This window comes from Diplotaxodon limnothrissa, linkage group LG7, assembly GCF_057381915.1.
Source record: "Diplotaxodon limnothrissa isolate DT_005_m linkage group LG7, D_limnothrissa_male_GT1.1, whole genome shotgun sequence".
NCBI classification, from domain to species: Eukaryota; Metazoa; Chordata; class Actinopteri; order Cichliformes; family Cichlidae; genus Diplotaxodon; species Diplotaxodon limnothrissa.
This window is the reverse complement of record NC_140602.1, coordinates 22,790,086-22,808,649: the sequence shown is the minus strand read 5'-3', so window position 1 is coordinate 22,808,649 and position 18,564 is coordinate 22,790,086. Positions and strand designations below refer to the sequence as shown.

Sequence of the window (18,564 nt, the reverse complement as noted above, 5' to 3'; positions counted from 1 at the left end):
CGCCCTTATGGAGAGCTTGTTTTTTTTTTCTCTCGCGACATTTGGGTATGCAAGTAAAAATGACATGGGAATAAATGCATGCACGGTGTTTTAGTTGTACATCTGCATTATCTGTCAGGCCCATAGCTGCAATTAAACTGCACAAGACGAGGCAAAAATACCGTCCAAATTCTGATTTGGCGTGCACTGTGACTTGAGGTTCGCTATAATTTTACCTGCTGATGCTTCCTTCATCACTGTGTTGGATTTGGTCGTTAAATAAAATAATTGGTCGTTAAATAGCTGCTGTCTGCACAGCACACAGTCGGTTGTAATCACATTTCTTATGACATCCTGATTTCAGTTATATTTGAAAGGTTTTCACAAAATAATTTGAATGCATTTGACTGAGTGTAGTGCGATATACTGTATTTGACTTTTGTAAAACACTAAAACAAATCTAGTTGGGAGTAATATATTTCATAGGCACTGTTTGTTTCTAATTGAACTCTTTCACAAGAGTGACTAGTAACAGTGTACAACCAGAGGCATTCAGATTGACTTTGATATTGCATGTGGTTCATTATTAAGGTATACAGCTGAAATGACTGCCAGAGTAAAATATAAAAAGCAGTAAACTGAAATCATCATCGTTGCTCCTTGAAAAAAAAAGTATAATTACTATACATTTGATAAAAATTAGAGTAAATTAGGCTAGAGTAAATTAAATATACTGTGAAAAAATGATAAAGTCACATTTGGGGGTGAAGGTTGTGTGTCCTCATTTGCAGGAGGAACATTAGGCGTTTTAATCTTGTGCTTTTATTTTGAAGATGCAGCTGAATTTCCGTTCTCGCCGTGTATTCCTCCATCTTGACGTCGCTGCTTCTCAATCGTACTCCTTTCCATTCCATCACGGGCACTTCTTTACCGACACTCCCGTCCACCTGACCCTCCTTCCCCGTGGCCGTGAAAAAAAAGACCTTTCTCATTTTTTTCAAAACCCAAATACAAGGAGGATAAAAAATGGCAAGCAGTTTCTCGAGAATCCTTTCCTCCAAACGACACATCGGGATCCTGACTTTGGTGGGAGGCTCGGTAACGGCTGGATTTCTCCTCCACCGGGAACATGTTAGCGCCGGAGTGCCTGTTCGCAGGAGGTACCCCGCGAGGTAACGTTTTTTTTTTCAATACTACAACAACTACACACAAATGTAGCCATTATTTTTAGAAGCATTTAGCATAACTTTATCACATATTTTGTGATGTAATGCACAGATTATTAGTTATTAGTAAAGCAGCGCGAATGCTATGTTTTATATTATTTTTTAGTTTTTTGTGAAATATTAATATGTTATTAATATCATTGTTTGCATCAACATAATTAAAATTAATCGTGCAAGAGGCAGCATATAGGGATCACGCACAATCCTAACGTCCTTGCAAAAATACTTGGTTCAGTGATGCTTTTTACGTGAAGTAAAATTAGATTTAATATCGCTCATAACCATCGCACGTATGCAACCTTATGTCTCAAATCTCTGCTTCCTTCAGCTATAATTGTGCTCCTTGCACCAGCCTGCAGAGCAGATGGTTTAGCGCCATAAAAATAGGTTTCATGCATGCACCCATTGTTATACATGGATACTGGCGGGATCAAAAGACTCGGAGAGGCCGAGGCGGGGTGCGTACGTGTCCCAGTGCACGCCTGCATGCATTAAAAATGCACCACATACACCATATATAGGTTAGTAAATGATTACTGGTATTCTGATATAAAACCCTGCCCACTGTTATACAAGTGGTCACACCTAAAGAGCTCCTGCAGCAGGGGCGTTAACAAGATTGGTTCAGTGGGGTGGCCCGCATGAAATGGGAATATTTAATTATATTTAAATAGAATGTGGAAAATCACCTGGACTATATAATTTACTAATATTTCGACCCATTTTTTAAAAGTAAAAATCATAATCCTTTTTAAGTGATGGTCCCAAAGTTTTCAAATTAGAAGTAGCTAGTGATTATGGTTGAAACCTTGCAGTAATGGTGCAGTAGGTGGTCGTGGTGTGTTGGCAAAAACTGTAGACAGATGTTGGCATTGCTTCCACATACAATAGGGCTCTAGCCAGATCATCCCTTACAGAGGAATAAATATCTGTCAGATTATTGCAATAAAGAAAACATGCTTGTCTTTGTTTTTTAATCCAAGGACATTTGATCGACAAATAATTTTTCTAGTAAATGGTTCTGAACATACAGTTACACATTTACTCCACAGACACAGACTACTATTACGGAACCTGGTTTTTGTCCAATAAAAATGATGTAAAAAATGGTTTAACAATAAATTTAGAAAACATTTGCCTGTTTCATTTTTGCGCTATGCCATAAAAAATATATACACATACACAAAACAATTCTGGAACATAAAGTTGAATTTGCTGGAAAGTCTAAAGGATTGATTGTCTATGATAAAGATGAGTTTGTGAACGTTTTTTATTTTTGATGTCTTAGCCCTATGCTTTGAGACAAAGTGTAACAAAAACACACACGTTAATTTGTGCTTCTACGGCAGTGCTAATCTTTCAGACTTCTTGGCAACAAGTATTAATTTTTGCTGGTCTTTCACAGCATTTTCTTTTTTTCCCATTAGCGTCTGTGAAAGCCTAAATGTTCATTTGAAAAACTTGTAGTGTCTAATCTAATTCTGCATCCTCTATCATCATGAAATAAATGGCACTTTTACCATCTCATGAATAGTTGAACATTAACCAAAGAATGCACATTAATGGTGCCGCTGTGCCATGTTTTATAGTACAATGCTCGTGTCCTTCTGTGTCTTACATTAGTGGTGTTTTGTTAGCCGGCAGGGTGTTGTATTAGCAGAAAGTCACAGGTTGACACACCAGTCACTTGCGTACGTGCAATGAAAAACAGTTCCTTGAGTGAGTCACTCATTGTGCCCCTGCTCCAAGGGCAAAAAGTAAACCATCGCCTACACTCCTGTAATTTTTCTCTCTCTCCAATAGCAGCACATTCACATATAATCTTTCATTTGTGTTTGTGCAGTGCGGAGTTCCCAGACCTGCGCAAACACAACAACTGCATGGCCAGTAACCTCACACCTGCAATCTATGCTAAGCTGTGTGATAGGGCCACTCCCAATGGTTTCACACTGGACGAGGCCATCCAGACGGGCGTGGACAACCCTGGGCACCCCTTCATCAAGACCGTTGGCATGGTGGCAGGGGACGAGGAGTCTTATGAGGTCAGACGTCATAGTAACTTTTCGACATACAGGCTTCCTTCTGCATACAAAAACAGGGTTTTGGGTCTAATAGGTTTTAGAAAGAATCACAAGGTAACAGAGAATCCTTCCTTATGCGGAAGAAGACTCATTATTATGTACTTGCATATGCAGCTGTCATCGGGACGTATGTCCTCGGGTCTTCACTACCCTGTTAGTGTTCCCACCCTCATTATCAAGTATGTTTTGTGACATTCACACATGCATACACAGAGTATTACAGTGTCATAGAGGCAGGGTTTTTAGCTGGGACATGTCTTTTGGGATGTCTCAATATCTAAAATGAGGATACTTCAGTACATTTTCATTTTAATTGCCTACTTCATTTAGAAGCTACAGAAATATCTTGGAACTGCTGACAGCAGTGTGTGTGTCTTTGAATGTGATATTAACTATGGATCAGGAGAATAATGAGTGTTTAATCTGTAATGCTGAAGGTTGCAGGTCAACCATTAGACATTTCTGTTCCTTGTGATTGTGTAAGCATTTTCCTTAAACAATATGAATACATACCTTTGCAATGTATCATATACTCCCAGCTTTTGACATGTGTGGGAGTTTCTTTTGAACACTTCAGGGTATGGCGTTACTGTAACACAACAGAATGTCAGTGACTTCTGGTAAAGTAGTTACTCAATGTTCAGAGACAGAGTCTTTTTAGGATATTTCAGACCCTTCCACTTTTTTCAGTCATAAAATGTTGGCTAGAAGATTGCACTGCAAAAATATCCACACCTTCCTAGTACTGTGTTGGATCCCTTTTTGCCTTCAGAATTCTTAGTCTTAGTTCACAGATTAAACAAGGTGCTGAAAACATTTCTCAAAGCTTGGTCCATATTGATATGATGGGATCACAGAGTTGCAGTAGATAATAATAATAATGGATTGCATTTATATAGCGCTTTTCGGGACCCCTCAAAGCGCTTTACAATTCCACTATTCATTCACTCTCACATTCATACACTGGTGGAGGCAGCTACAGTTGTAGCCACAGCTGCCCTGGGGCAGACTGACAGAAGCGAGGCTGCCATATTGCGCCATCGGCCCCTCTGGCCATCACCAGTAGGCGGTAGGTGAAGTGTCTTGCCCAAGGACACAACGACCAAGACTGTCCGAGCCGGGGCTCGAACCGGCAACCTTCCGATTACAAGACGAACACCCAACTCTTGAGCCACGATCGCGTAGATTTGTTGCTACGCATCCATATTGTGCAACTCCCATTTCATCAGACCGCACAAGTGCTCTTTCTGGTTATTAAGTGATGACGTGTAAACCCTGCTTCCAGGTCCAGACTCCTACTGATACTGTTGTATCGTTAACATGTTGCAGGGCTTTGTATCTTGTTCTGTTTAATCTTAACAAACCCCTAAAAATAATGAGAGATCACTGTTGGGCTCTGTGGGTTTTTATTACAGTGAGGTCAATAAGTATTTGATCACCCTGTCATTTTGCAAGTTCTCTTACTCAGTCTTGGTCTACAATTTTCAGCATAGAGACAGAGAGACTGTGAGAGACAGAATCTAAAAAGAACAATCCGGAAATCACATTATATGATTTTTGAACAATTTATTTGTGAACAAATACTTGTTGACCTCACTGTAGTACTATTCATCTGCTGCAGTTTAAAACCTTACAATGGAACTACAGCCCATCAGCTAACTATTTGCTAGTTTTCTATCTTCATTTAATGTGAAGTGATAGCAGAGCTGTTTGTTTTAGTTTTTCCAAAATTCCTCATTCAGAACATGGTGTATAATGTTTAGATGGAAACCAGTGATCTAACATCTTGCTACCTTCTAACTCGGTTGAACTTCAGAAATTCTATTTTTCATGGATGGTTGGATGTTAAACTTTCTTGTAACACCTGGGAGCACACTAATCATTTTATTAACGGTAAGAGAGTTTAGACAGTTTGGACCCGGAAACGGTTCATGACTTCGGACTTAAGAGACTGATAGGATTGGGATCTGGTAACTGTGGAGGCCATTTGAGTTCAGGTTCGAAATGATCTGCGGTTTGTGATGTAGCATGTTATCCACCTGAAATGATCCATCATAAGATGGATCATAAAGAGATGAACGTGGTCACCATTAATACTCAAGTAGCCTGTGGTGTTTAAATGATCATCAGTTGGTACTCAGGGGCTCAAAGTGTGTCAAAGAAAATATCTCCAGTTTGGTGAGCCTGTGTGAATCATAGCCTCAATTTCCTTTTCTTATCTGAAAGAAGTAGCACCTGGGTTGGTCTTGTGCTGCTGCGGCCCATCTGCTTCAAAGGTGTGATCATGGCTCAAGAGTTGGCAGTTCGTCTTGTAATCGGAAGACGGAATCGGTTCGAGCCCCGGCTCCGACAGTCTCGGTCTCGGTCCTTGGGCAAGACACTTCACCCGTTGCCTACTGGTGGTGGTCAGAGAGCCCGGTGGCGCCCCAATGTAGCTTACCATTACCAGTGTGTGAATGGGTGGATGACTGAACTTGTAAAGCGCTTTGGGGTCCATAGGGACTAAGTAAAGCGCTATACAAATACAGGCCATTTACCAAAGGTTGGACGTGTTGAGAGATGCTCATCTGCTTTTAAAGAGTGGTTATTTGAGTTACTGTTGCCTTACTACCAGGTCAAGGCAGTCTGGCCATTATCCTCATCATTACCAACATCAACAAAGTACTTTCACTCAGAGAACTGCTGTTCACTGGATATTTTCTTTTTTCACGCCATTCTCTAAAAACCGTAGCGATGGTTGGGGGGAACATCCTAGTAGTTCCTGAAATACTCAGCCCGTATTGCACCAATGTTCAAAGTCTCTGAAATCATCTTTTCTCCCCATTTACGGCAGATATAGTTTTAAGTGTAACAACCTTTCACACATGCACATGTGCAGTGTGTCCAGTTTTTCCTTCTAGATCTTTTTAAGCCTTGTCATCAGCTTTGAGCCACCGTTGGGTCTCTTCAAAGATTTGGGGGGGTTAAAGTCTGAGTTTAGGCTGGGTCTCTCAAGGACAGTCAGAGACTTGTCTTGAAACCAATCCAGCATTCTCTTGGCTGTTGTTGTGAAAATTGATCCATTGTTGGTCTCAGGTTGCTTGCACTCTGGATTAGATTTTCTTTAAAAGCTTCTGTGCATTTGGCTCCATTCCTCCTAGCATCTTCTCTGAGTTCTCTCCCCGCTCTCACCTTCAAAGGGTGATGCTGCCTCTACCATGCCTCACTACTGAAGTACCGATTAGATTTATTCTCATAGAGGAAATCCCCTCTTCCACTAGTTAGTTGAGTGATGTTAGGTATCCAAGTGTATTGTATATTTTTCTTTATCAAATGGTCAGAAATAACGCAGCAATTCAAATATTTTACTGACTGTGCTGTAAATGGGCCGATCAGACTTAAAGGCATATCAGGTGCTGTAAAAATGTGCTTAAGTTACTGTTTAGAGCTTGTTTTATGGTAATTAATGCTAGTGAACATAAACTGATTCGAACAAGCTAATCAACTGCAACATGCATTTTGGAAAATGTATTACCTGCTTTATCAACAAATGACAACAAAATAACAATGATTATATTACTTTAACTTTATCAACTCAATAATTCATGTGACTCAATTTCACTAATAAATGACCCTAATTGTTCGCTCTACTTGGCTTATCAATCACTCCAGACCAGGCATAAGAAAAATCTTTTTTAATTATTCCTTTTCATTGTTGCTTATTTTAAATGAGCAATAATAAATATTTAAAGGTGGAAAAAATAGACTTTTAAAATGAACTCATTAGTAAACCTTATACATGCAATGTCTGAGTATTCTTTATTCCTTTTTCTGGTTTAGGTATTTGCAGACCTTTTGGACCCTGTGATCAAGGAAAGGCACAATGGCTATGACCCCCACGTCATGAAGCACCCCACTGATCTGGATTCTAGCAAGGTATTACTAACACTGACAGTGCCTGAAGTAGTATTTTACTCCGTGGGCTGGGTATTTGAAAGCAAAATTTGCAAAAAGCATCAAAAAATTAAGAACTACTCATTTTACTCTAAATATGTACGTTTAAATTGTGAAGGCAAAGTGCCTAGTTAGATTTCTAGCTCTCTTTATATACTACAATAACCAGTCTAGAGAAGTATAAAATTCTTCCTCCTCCTCACCTCTTATTTCTTTCACTGTTTTTTTTTTAAAATACATTATATGATCTGATTTACCTGCACAGGTAGCCTTAAACCTCCCCCATCTTTGTTTCAGATCCAGTCAGGTCATTTCGATGAGCGATATGTGTTGTCGTCCAGGGTGAGGACAGGCCGCAGCATCCGCGGCCTGAGCCTGCCACCCGCCTGCACCAGGGCAGAGCGCAGGGAGGTGGAGAGAGTGGTGGTGGATGCCCTGTCTGGCCTGAAGGGTGACCTAACAGGGAAGTACTACAGTCTCACCCAAATGACAGAAAAGGAGCAGCAACAGCTCATTGATGTGAGTGATGACGTCGTGCTGTTGACTCATTTGGAATTTGCATTTGGAAAAAGTCAAGTTTTAGCTACCTCTGCTCTCATTTAATTATTTGTATATTTGTCTTAGAAAAAACATCCTGTAAGTTAATGTATACAATTTCACATTGGAAACCAAAGTTATACTAAAGCATTATATTTTAGTTACTACATTTTACAGGTGTTCTATAAGGAAAGATATATTTTCAGTGCCATTGTCTGTTTGCTTGTCTTTTAGCAAGTGTACTTACCAATAGAATTGCATCAAACTTGGCAGAAAGACGAAGCAAAAGAATAACCCATTTCATGTTGGTGCAGATCCAGACTAAAATTGCAAAACTGATACTTGGCCTTGGCAGAGGATGCATTCTCTCATTTTTGTACTTCATATAGTTAGCCTGAAAGAAACGATCCGTCAGTTGATCACATATTTATAAGCTGGAATTTTTTAGCACACTTAACCAGAAAACTCTGGGCCATCAGCTTAATGTTTCTTTGTTATGTTTAGCCTGCTGTTGATGTGATTACAATTCCACTACGTGACCTACAAGAAGAAAAAATAAAGAGAATTTTTTCACATATAAGCAGGAGTGGGCATGTTGTGGTTGACACAGCATTTTTCTCCTCACAATGAGAAAAGATCAGAGTATTGAATTCTCAGGTCTACCTCATTGTTAATGGCTCCCAGCATGCATTTTAGTGATGGAAATAGCAGCAAGAACTCTTGATTGAATGTTGGGTTAAGGTTATTGAGTTGATTGAAGATATTATTTCTAATGTTCTGATGTTGTTTATATTTGTAATTAGTTCTAATTTCTTGATCCCATTTTGTTTTCTTTACCAACAAACACTCTGGACTTAGCTGAGTATAAATCATCCTTTTTTTCTGTATTTCCAACAGGACCACTTCTTGTTTGACAAGCCGGTGTCCCCCCTCCTCACGTGTGCAGGGATGGCTCGTGACTGGCCAGATGCCCGTGGTATTTGGTAAGTGGATAAGGCTGGTAAACAAAACTTCTTCATCTGTTAATTCCAGAAATAAAGAGATCCTAAATACCTTGGTAAAGGTTCATGTAGGTCAGAGAGGTCAAACCTGTTTTATATTATGGGCCAAATAACATGTCCCACTTTGACCTGAGGTGGACCAGAACAGTGAAACTCCCCTTTCTGTCAGAATAAAGACGTTTAACTACACATTTAATCTCTGAGCTATCATAATATACCAAAAAAGAAGTGCAACAACAGTATATCTCACTTTTTCTACATGATAAAGAAATGCTGCTGTAGTAAATGAAAAACATCTGCCAGCGGGACTCTATGGGCTTAAACTGAAATAAAAAGTAAATGTGTTAAACAATAGTGAAAGTTTTATTATCTCATTGCACAGAATGCCGTCTAATTACAAAACAGAAAGTTTTTGTTAATTCACAGAGAATACCCTTTTTTCCCCTCTGTGCATCCACTGTAAAAAACAGAAATTTGTATAGGAGATACACAGAACAGAATTTTTCTGCCATTTGATCTTTTTTGTCTGATCTTTAATTACTTTGGTGTAGTATGATTGGACTTTATCAGGCAGAAAAGCTGCAGAATGTATTGAAATACAGTTGTTTCAAAAAAGATTGCCCTATTTCACATTATCTAGGGGGGTCTAGTGGGCCGGACGGCGTCTTTGCCGCTGCGATTCTGGCCTGTGGTCCTTATGTTTTTTACCCCTGATTTAGATCATTGCTGTGTACTGGATTTACACAAGGCGCTGCTGATGGTTGACTAATCTTGTATTTATATTTAAGAATAACATTTTCTTCTTTTCTGAGGGATGACAGTGATGCAGTGTTTGGAGGTGACCCACTATGATATTTAATTAACGTTTTTCTTTACTGCTACAAACTGGAAGTGGGTCATACAAACAGTTATGTAACGTGTTTCTCCCAAGTGAGGCCACTCTTTTAGTCCTTAATGATTAGTTTTCATATTTAACAGTTTTCTAAATAAAGAAGGGCCTTTTTTTGTCTTTGTTTTTGGCGTTTCTCCGTCACTGATCCTTGGTGGAGGTGTATTAGCAATGCGGAAAATGCTCCCTCAGCACTGAGTTTCAGCATGTACTCAGGAATAACCCAGTGCAACGTGTCAGCCAGCCAAAATCAATCACCAGCCTCCCTCCTCTCTCCCTCTGCCAGCCGTATCAGCCAACCTGTCCTCAGCTCTCCTTAATAATTCACCTTCACGTCATTCCTTCATCATCTCTTCTTTCAGGAGCTCAGCTTTCTCTTTTTCTGGCTCTCTGATCTTTTCTTTTTTTCACTAACCTTATGTTCAGCTCTGCTGTGAATCGTTTTGCTTATTTTTTAATCCTTTTTTGCTTCTGTTCCGTGTTCTTTTTCTTCCTTTTTATTGCATCACTGTATTCTCCTTCTCTCTCTCCCTACCCTTTTTAAATGTCTGCCACCATTAAGGTAATAAGCACAGAGAAAAGACTACCTCACAGTAGTCTTATGCGTTGACTTAAAATTTTATAACATTATGCATGAAAAGTTGGCACTTCTAATGACTCATACTGTGTGAGCCTTTCTATGAGGGAGTCTTTTCTTGAAGTGACGTGTACAGTAGGTCATGTATAGTTGGTACTGAACATTAGTATATAGAATATATATTCTCCGGAGTACAATCAGTGTGCACTTTGTAATAGCTTTAGACAGTCTTCAGTCTGGAATAGGAACATGCATCTGTGCAGTCGTGGTTATATCTTCAGAAGTATAAATATTAATGTGAATAAACACTTGTTTGTATCACTGACAGGCTTGACTCTTTATCAGGTAGACTTTACTTTCTTTTATCTGTTTAATAACATGTCTGCTTTCTTTAGTGTTTCATTGAAACCTTGACAAAGCGGTAGTAAAAGACTTAGGGGTGAGGGTTCAGATAATTAGATAATCGTAATAATGGTCAGATAATTCTCCAATTTGAAACATAGCATGTTCAAACTTTATAAAATAGACTCAATATTTTATTCCGTCTGATTAAGAGTGAATGAGGCCATAAACTCGTCAGGAAAGTGTTTAAAGAGGTCAAGACTGAAGGCTGTTTTCCTATAAATGTCTATAGGACCAAAGGTCTTCTTTACAACCATAGCTATCATAGTTTGGAGGCCTTCAGGTAGAATGCAGGGTTAAGGCACCTCTGGATCGGCTTTATTTTCCAGCCCATAACCATTTGGGGTTTTTGTTTTTTTTTACTGTCTATAGTCTGTCCACTTCTGTTTTATATGCTAGTGCAATTACAGAAACTGGGCAACCATCAACCACAAACATGAATACTGTATAATCTATGTCCTTAATCTATGCGCAGGCACAACATTGAGAAGACATTCCTGATTTGGGTCAATGAGGAGGATCACACAAGAGTCATCTCTATGGAGAAGGGAGGAAACATGAAGAGAGTCTTTGAGAGGTTCTGCAGAGGCCTGAAGGAGGTAAGACTGTGTTTGTGTATGCAAGGGGATAATTTGAAACAGCTTAAGGAGAAAAGAACTAAATAGAGAATTTGGGGAGTTGAGCAGGCATGGTGTTTTTCTCCGTTGTGATCTCTGTGCAAATGTGATCCTGGACCATAAGAAATTACTGCCAGCAAATCTGATACACTGCACGATGTTGGCTGTGTGTGATTTAATAAAAGTATTGGATATTAAATTTGATAATGGTAAACTGTGGGTCTGCTGCAGTTTGATGGCTTTATGGATTTAATAAACCTGGCAAGATAATTAATACAGTCTAAAAGCATCACTGTAGAGAATGCTTACAGAATGGAAAAAACTGCTTACACTAGACTTTGACTTCACATGTTGACAGATGCCCAAAAATGGTTGGGCAAACATAAACTGTTTATGTCCTGATGCATACTCATTCGCCCAGGTAAGGAAAGAGGATGTACATGTCATCCTGTCCAGGAAGTATATGTTCCCATAATGAGGGTTTACACATCCTGAACAGGGAGGAACACTGAGTGGGGAGATTTACGTGAAAAGGGAACGACCATCTCTGAATGAAGCAGGGGGGCCTAAGGGTACTTATTTCACCATCTTACAATGCTGTGATTCCAGCCATTCCTCAACTCTGTGAATGGTACTCATGGCCATTGATCAGTGGTTGTTGATCAATGGTCATGACAATTTCCATATTAATCATCAAGAAACTGATCTCACAGCATGTTGTTTGCCAGTGGTGCTAGTTTCAGTCAGTCTGCAGAGGTACTTTTTATAAGGTTGGAGAAACCTGCAGTCAGCTGAGACTGAAGAAGTCAGACAGCGAGCTGAAACAAAACGTTTCCCCCACTGAAAACACCATGTCCAGATGAATACAATCAACTTTTTGGGATAAACTGTTTATCCAAAAGCAGGCCAAATTCCCCTTTTGAGAAAGCACTAAAGACAAGCAATACAACATCTGGGGCTTTTATGTACTAAATGTGTGAGGGCCCTGAACAGCAGTCCTTGGCTCTACATTAGCACTGGGTTATCTGTCATTCCACTCCCACCAGAGTTCATTGAACAGTTATAGAAGTTGAGCAACTCGCTATTCTTTTCTTGTCAGCCACAAAATATGAAAACTCAAAGGTGTGGCAGTTATTGCAGTCTGGGAGTGAAACACACTCACTGTCTTGTTTGACTCCATATTCCTCTGTTAGGTGGAGCGTCTGATCCAGGAGAGAGGCTGGGAATTTATGTGGAACGAGAGGCTTGGTTACGTCCTTACCTGCCCCTCAAACCTGGGCACAGGACTGAGGGCCGGTGTCCACGTCAAGCTGCCCCTGCTGAGCAAGGTGAGTTTAATGTTTGTAAAGAAACTCCATACGTTTGTTTCCATACATGTGTTTTATTGGGTTTTGGGGTCACATTTAAAGCACAAGATTTGCACTGTGTGTGGCTTTTTAAAATTAAGCTAGCAAGGATTTCCCGAGTGCCGTTAAACAGACTCAGGACATTTTAGCACATCTTCATTATGTTACATTATTCATTTTGTTCACAAAAAACAAAAACTATCAAAAATTATTAACTCGTTGTCTGATGTGTACCTTTTTTTGCTCAATAACAGCCTCCACTTTTTGTTGTAGTTTTCCACAAGTCTCACATGTCTCCTGAGCAATCCCAAACAACTGTTCTTTGATGAATCTCTCAAGCTCCTCTAGATTTGATGGTCTTCTTCCACCGATCTTGGTCTTCAGTTCATTACAGATTTTTAATGGGAATAAAGTCAGGGCTTTGAGCAAGCCAGTCAATACCCTTCACTTTGGTCTTCTGGAGGTAGTTCTTCAGCAGGAGCGACATGTTTTGGGTCGTTGTCAAGTTGGAAGACAACGCAACGATCCACAAGCAATTACTACTTGAAGTTTTCTTGCAAAATCTTCTTTCTTCATGTTTCCTTCCACCTTGACAAGATTCCCACTTCCCACAGCATAATACTCCCATCTGTGTGTTTCACTGTGGGGATGGCGTTCTCTTCTCCAGAATTAAGTTTCCTGTGCATGGTTCTAGCAATTGTCTTCTTTGAGACTACAGTTTCTGACTTGGCTAAGTCATTCATTCATGTCTTGGGAGTTTTTCTGGGGTTTTTAGACACATCTCTCTTGTTCTTCTTTCCAGAGTCTTTGAAATCTTTCACTTCCTACCTCTGCAAGGCTTGTTCTGCGCTGTGTTGCTCTCTGTGAATTTGTTGATAATACTTCACTCTTCTTGACACTTTAAAACACCTTTGATAACTTTGGATATCCATCGTCTGCTTTGTGAACATCATCAATTCTTTTCTCAAGTCTACAAAAGGAATCTTTAGATTAATTCACCCTTAATAATATTGTGGTTGGTGATTTGAAACGGCGTGAAATAACACCTTTCTGCTTCATCCCAGGATCCTCGCTTCAGTAAGATCCTGGACAACCTGCGTCTGCAGAAGCGAGGGACAGGCGGTGTGGATACTGCAGCTGTGGGTGGTGTATTTGACATCTCCAACCTAGACCGCCTGGGACAGTCTGAGGTAGGGTAAATGAAGTGTGTGGCTACGTCCCTAACCTTTAAGTACACCGCAGATATTACCTGTCAAGCCGTTTTTCCAGGTGTTGTTCATTAACCACAAATACCTCGATAAATTATCCCGGGATAAGCAAAGACAATGCTTTCTCAGTGAGGCTAAAAAAAAGCTAACCATCTTAACCGTGTTACCTAGAAAATATGAGCACAATGTAAACTGTTGCTAAACAAATATTTGGTGAGTCGGATTATTTGGAGTACAGTTAGTACTCCAAGTAAGTATAGCTGGAGCTATTTTTCACAACTGCAAAAGCATAAGAGAAGCTTCTTGTTTGGCCTGTACATGTAATCTGTCTCCGTTATGTCCTTGGCCTCAGCGTCACATGGGTACAGTACAATAGAGGAGCTCTCTATTGTGGTGAGTGCATGGTTGTGTGTTTTATTCTGATGACATCAGAGGAGGCGGGGGCTCTTTGTTGTTTCTGGGTGAAGTGCAGTGTACAAATTAGCCTTCAGTTTGGTACAGATTAAGAATCACTCATCTAATTTTCTTTCTTTAAAATATTGTCTGATTATTGAAAGGCTTGGAAGCTGACCTCCAAGGGAGGAGTCAGTGAGTTAAGGAAAGAGAAAATCTGAATAAGGATGGAGGAATGAGAGAATTGTGAGCAGCTGGGGAAAAGTGCAGGAGGACTACAAGGAGGTGTTCCTCTTTAAGCCCATGTTAACAAATACAGATTTCAGTCTGATATGTTGGTGCCTTTTAAAACACTCAAGGTCACCTTATAATGCAAATAAAATAAACATTAAAATCACAAACCTGTGCAGAAGTCTGAGGAAGTAAAATTAACTCGATGCTTTTTACCCCTCAGTCATAAAAGGCTGACGGAGAATTAGACGCAAGTTCATTAGTGTGATAACACAAAAACAAGGCCACATAGGAGTTTGAAGTTCATACCACGGGTGCTTCGACTCAGCCTTGGACAAGGTCAAAGGTCAGGTTTTCAGAAAAGCTTATGAATGAGATAACATGAGACCAAGGCGACGTACGATTTTGAAACTGATACCATAGATGTGTCTAAGTATTGTTGTTGTTGAATTAATATGATATAAAATACAGAATTTAGAAATACTAAATAAAATAAATATTTAGTAATCCTCATTTTAATTAAAAAAAACAAACAAACAGTTCTGCGGGTACTTGAAAGTTTCTTGTTAGTTTTTAGGCCCTCAGCAGGTTGTAATTTGACACAGACATGACACCACTGTGAGGACACTGCTGTGTGACACAACAGAATAGAAACTATCTATCAGGACAGGCTGAAGCTATCCCAGCTGCATAGGGTGAGAACACAGAGACAAACAAATTCATGCTCACAGCCACTTTGGAACCACATACTAACCTAATGTCTTTGGACTATGGGAAGAAGCCTGAATACCTAGAGAGAAGCAACACAGACATAGGATTCAAACCCAGGTCCTTCTTGATGCGAGGTGACCGTTCTAACCACTGTTGCATCGTCCTGCTGTGAAAATATATAGATATTTCTGGGTTGTGTGTTATACATCAGCCCCTGTGAAGATTTGAGAAGTGCCTGTTTTTGAGGTGGGCTGTACTTAGCACTAGAGGAGGCACACATTCTGCGTCTTAACTGAGCCATAAGACAGAATCAACAAGAGTACAGGCTGCTTGTATTTATATCTGCTCATCCTTATTTGGTAGGTGGCATTTTGGTTGTGAAGGGTTTGTTTATAGCTGCAGACTGTTTTGTATCTTCAGCCTCTGACAGCATTCAAAGAAAAAGCTGTTAGAAGTACCCTGTATTAGGCTTTCACTATTTTATTTGCTTTAAGATACAAATGTTTTCTGGTCATGTTAATAATTTCTGTCTTGTGTGGCTTACCAAACACAAATGTCACTTGGCTTTGACCTTGATAAAATTACTCTTCCTTATTGCAAAAATAGTGTCTACTTTTTATGTTCTGTGCACTTTCCTGTTCACTTTTATTACTAAAATGTGGCATGTTCATCCTCTCAGGTCCAGCTGGTGCAGACAGTGGTTGATGGCGTCAACTACCTAATTGAGTGTGAGAAGAGACTGGAGAGAGGACAGGACATCAAGGTGCCCCCACCCATCAAGCTGTCCAAGTAGACACTGATCCCTCACCTCCCCACACAGACCTCTGGGCACACACACATGCACAAATTCCTCTCGCTCTCTGTGCCCATAGATATTACAAATATCTATTTCATCGCCTCATTTATTACTACTAATTACACCATCCCACCCCACAGCATACCTCTCTAGAATATAATCTCTTTATATTAGATGTAGCTTCAGGCTCCCAGAACTGCTTTGGGCCTAAGTGAGTGAAGCCTACTGCAGTAAATTCAAAGTTTGATTTAAGCTTAAATCTAAATCCTGCTCTAAGATAGCAGTGGATACGAATAAGGATGCACAAATTATGGGGCTGTTATAAGATGCCCTTTTCTGCATGGCCCAACATCAAAGCACTCCTCAGCCTGCCCAAACCTGGCTTACTCCCTTCCTGTCGCATGTCCTGTACACACATCCCCTTTCCTCTCATCTCTGTAGTTTCACTGTTCATGCCTATTAGCTAGTGCTTGTGTAGTTCATCCATCTGTGCTCACCGTGGAGGGTGGATTGTGTGTACATAGTTTACTTTAACTGTTCTGAAGTGGTTTGAATGTAGACCAACAAGCTGAAGACAGAAGACCCATGTGTTCTCCGGATGAGTGGGTTGTTTGGTGACATGCTGGTGTCAGATTATAATTCACACTGGTCCAGTTAAGCTCTGTACTGTATGCTACTGAAGCAATATCATTTGAGTTTATAACTGAATGTCACGCTCTAATGTCTTTTATTAAAGAAATCATCTATTTAACAGTATTTGCTCCACTGTCTGACTCTTATTTTTTTATGTTTTTTGGGTCCTATGTGAGCTAAATGCAATTTCTTTGGTGTTTTCTACCAATATGAATCCAGAGCTTTGAGTAACCATAGTAACCAAGCTTGCGTGGCATGATTTCTATCAGTGTGGTTGCATAGTGTCATGTGACAATGTTTAGTTGGAAGCATAACAAAACTGTATTATGTTTAAGAGGTCAGTACACGGGGTTCATATTCTCACATGGAGCCCAGACCTGGAAAACAACAATGAGTGATTAAATATTTTAGCTCACCTGCAGGAACTTTGATTTCAAAGAGATGGTATAATGGGGACAAAAGAAATCGTATTAAGTAAAATTCAAGTTACATTAATATGAACTGTTGAAAGACCCGCTCGATAAATGTGTGTTAGAAAATATGGCTGCCCGTTAACAATTTGGCATTTTGAGTCTGGCAATAACCCTAAATATGTCTCTTTCTACTCAGTGGTTGAAATAAAGAACTACACATAACATAGCCTTTGTTTTTAATTCACCTCGGCATAGTGAAGGAAAATGGTGAATGGGACACATTGGGCCAACCCTTTTTTTGTACTAAATCTTGAAAATGTTTTGTCTGGAAACTCTAATGAGCACAAAAGTGCAGTATACCATGTGTATGTTATTATATTATTTAATATTGTATTATCACACTATATTTATTACTGTGCTTTTCTGAGGACATCACTTTTCTTCCAAGAAAAAAAAAGGGGATCCAGACCAAGTGGAGACTGAATTACCAAAAACTGTATTTACTCCAGTGGCCACTTGAGGCTCGCTCCAAAAGCAAGTCAATCTCTGTAGACTTCAGTGTAAAGTCAACCAACCTTACAGCATTAAAAAGCATGTTTACACTTTCCCCATTCATAACATCTCTACATAGGGTAATTCTTTTCCTCTGGATAGAGGAGTTTTAGGCCTGCCTTGATTTAATCGCACAGATATTAGCCCTTCTGTGTGATGCACCACATGTTTATGCTTCAACGTTGGAGAGTCAATTTCTATTCTCTAATTTTATTAGGCTTTACTTAGCACTAATCAGCTGAAATGTGTTTCTGCACTGCATTCAGTTTTTTGGATGGATAACCACGGTTTCTAGTATGTTGATAATTTAACACTCCAGTGGCAGCATTCAACCGCTTTGAAATACAGTCTAAAACCAAAGGCTGACATCACAGTGGCTACATCCATCTTTTATAAAGGCTATGATCTCGACACCCAGGCCTCTTCTACAGCCAAACCTTTACTTAGACCGGAGGCAGTCTTTGTTTATATCAGATAACAGATAAGGCCGGTATGTTAGCGAATTAACACCCAAACTAACAACAAACTGATACCCCCCGTGTTGTCTGTGATTATAAAGCCTGATACCCTTTTCCTTTTCACTGGTGTGTAATAACTACTAAAAAATGTAACTTATCTTTCAGTATTACATGAAACATGATCGGTCTCCTCAGTCCCATATATACTGGCCCCATCCAGCTCATTCAATTACTAACAACATGACAAATATAGGGCAGTCAATAGCGCTGCTGTAGGGAATTATTTTTGAAAGAAGCTTGTGAAGACGTGAGTGTTTTCTCTGCAGTGAAGGAAGTCTCTAACAAGTTCTTTGTCCCCTTGTGAATAAATAGCATTTTATTGTTTCCAGCAGTGAAATAAGCAACAATTTTTCCTGTGTTTTGGTCCGGGGAGCTGACGGGACAACAAGGCGTTCAGTGTTCTGTGGAGACCCGGCTGAGATGTCAAGTGTGGGTGTTTTGAAACGGGAAGACTTGATTTCTCTCCCCTCCTGGATTTGAAGGAAGGTTCTGATGTACTGAATACACTTCCTCGCTCCTCC

At 39.8% G+C, this 18,564-nt stretch overlaps 1 protein-coding gene across 1 annotated transcript; it reads left to right on the top strand.

The window, feature by feature from the left end:
- The first annotated feature begins 941 nt into the window (after window positions 1-941).
- LOC146628268 (creatine kinase U-type, mitochondrial-like) lies at window positions 942-16,008 on the top strand. The gene is made up of 9 exons (XM_085357695.1): window positions 942-1,151; window positions 3,049-3,247; window positions 7,106-7,201; window positions 7,517-7,738; window positions 8,654-8,739; window positions 11,101-11,224; window positions 12,436-12,570; window positions 13,653-13,778; window positions 15,811-16,008. The coding sequence occupies exons 1-9, from the start codon at window positions 1,006-1,008 to the stop codon at window positions 15,922-15,924; spliced, it is 1,248 nt and encodes a 415-aa protein (XP_085213821.1). The 5' UTR covers window positions 942-1,005; the 3' UTR covers window positions 15,925-16,008.
- The last annotated feature ends 2,556 nt before the right edge of the window (window positions 16,009-18,564 follow it).

What these genes read in the sequence shown, in the direction of transcription:
- LOC146628268 (XM_085357695.1), top strand. Translation starts at nt 1,006, where the DNA reads ATGGCAAGCAGTTTCTCGAGAATCCTTTCCTCCAAACGACACATCGGG. An exon ending in CGCAGGAGGTACCCCGCGAG is followed by an intron (nt 1,152 to 3,048) that starts GTAACGTTTTTT and finishes GTGTTTGTGCAG; the next exon opens with TGCGGAGTTCCCAGACCTGC. An exon ending in TCTGCAGAGGCCTGAAGGAG is followed by an intron (nt 11,225 to 12,435) that starts GTAAGACTGTGT and finishes TTCCTCTGTTAG; the next exon opens with GTGGAGCGTCTGATCCAGGA.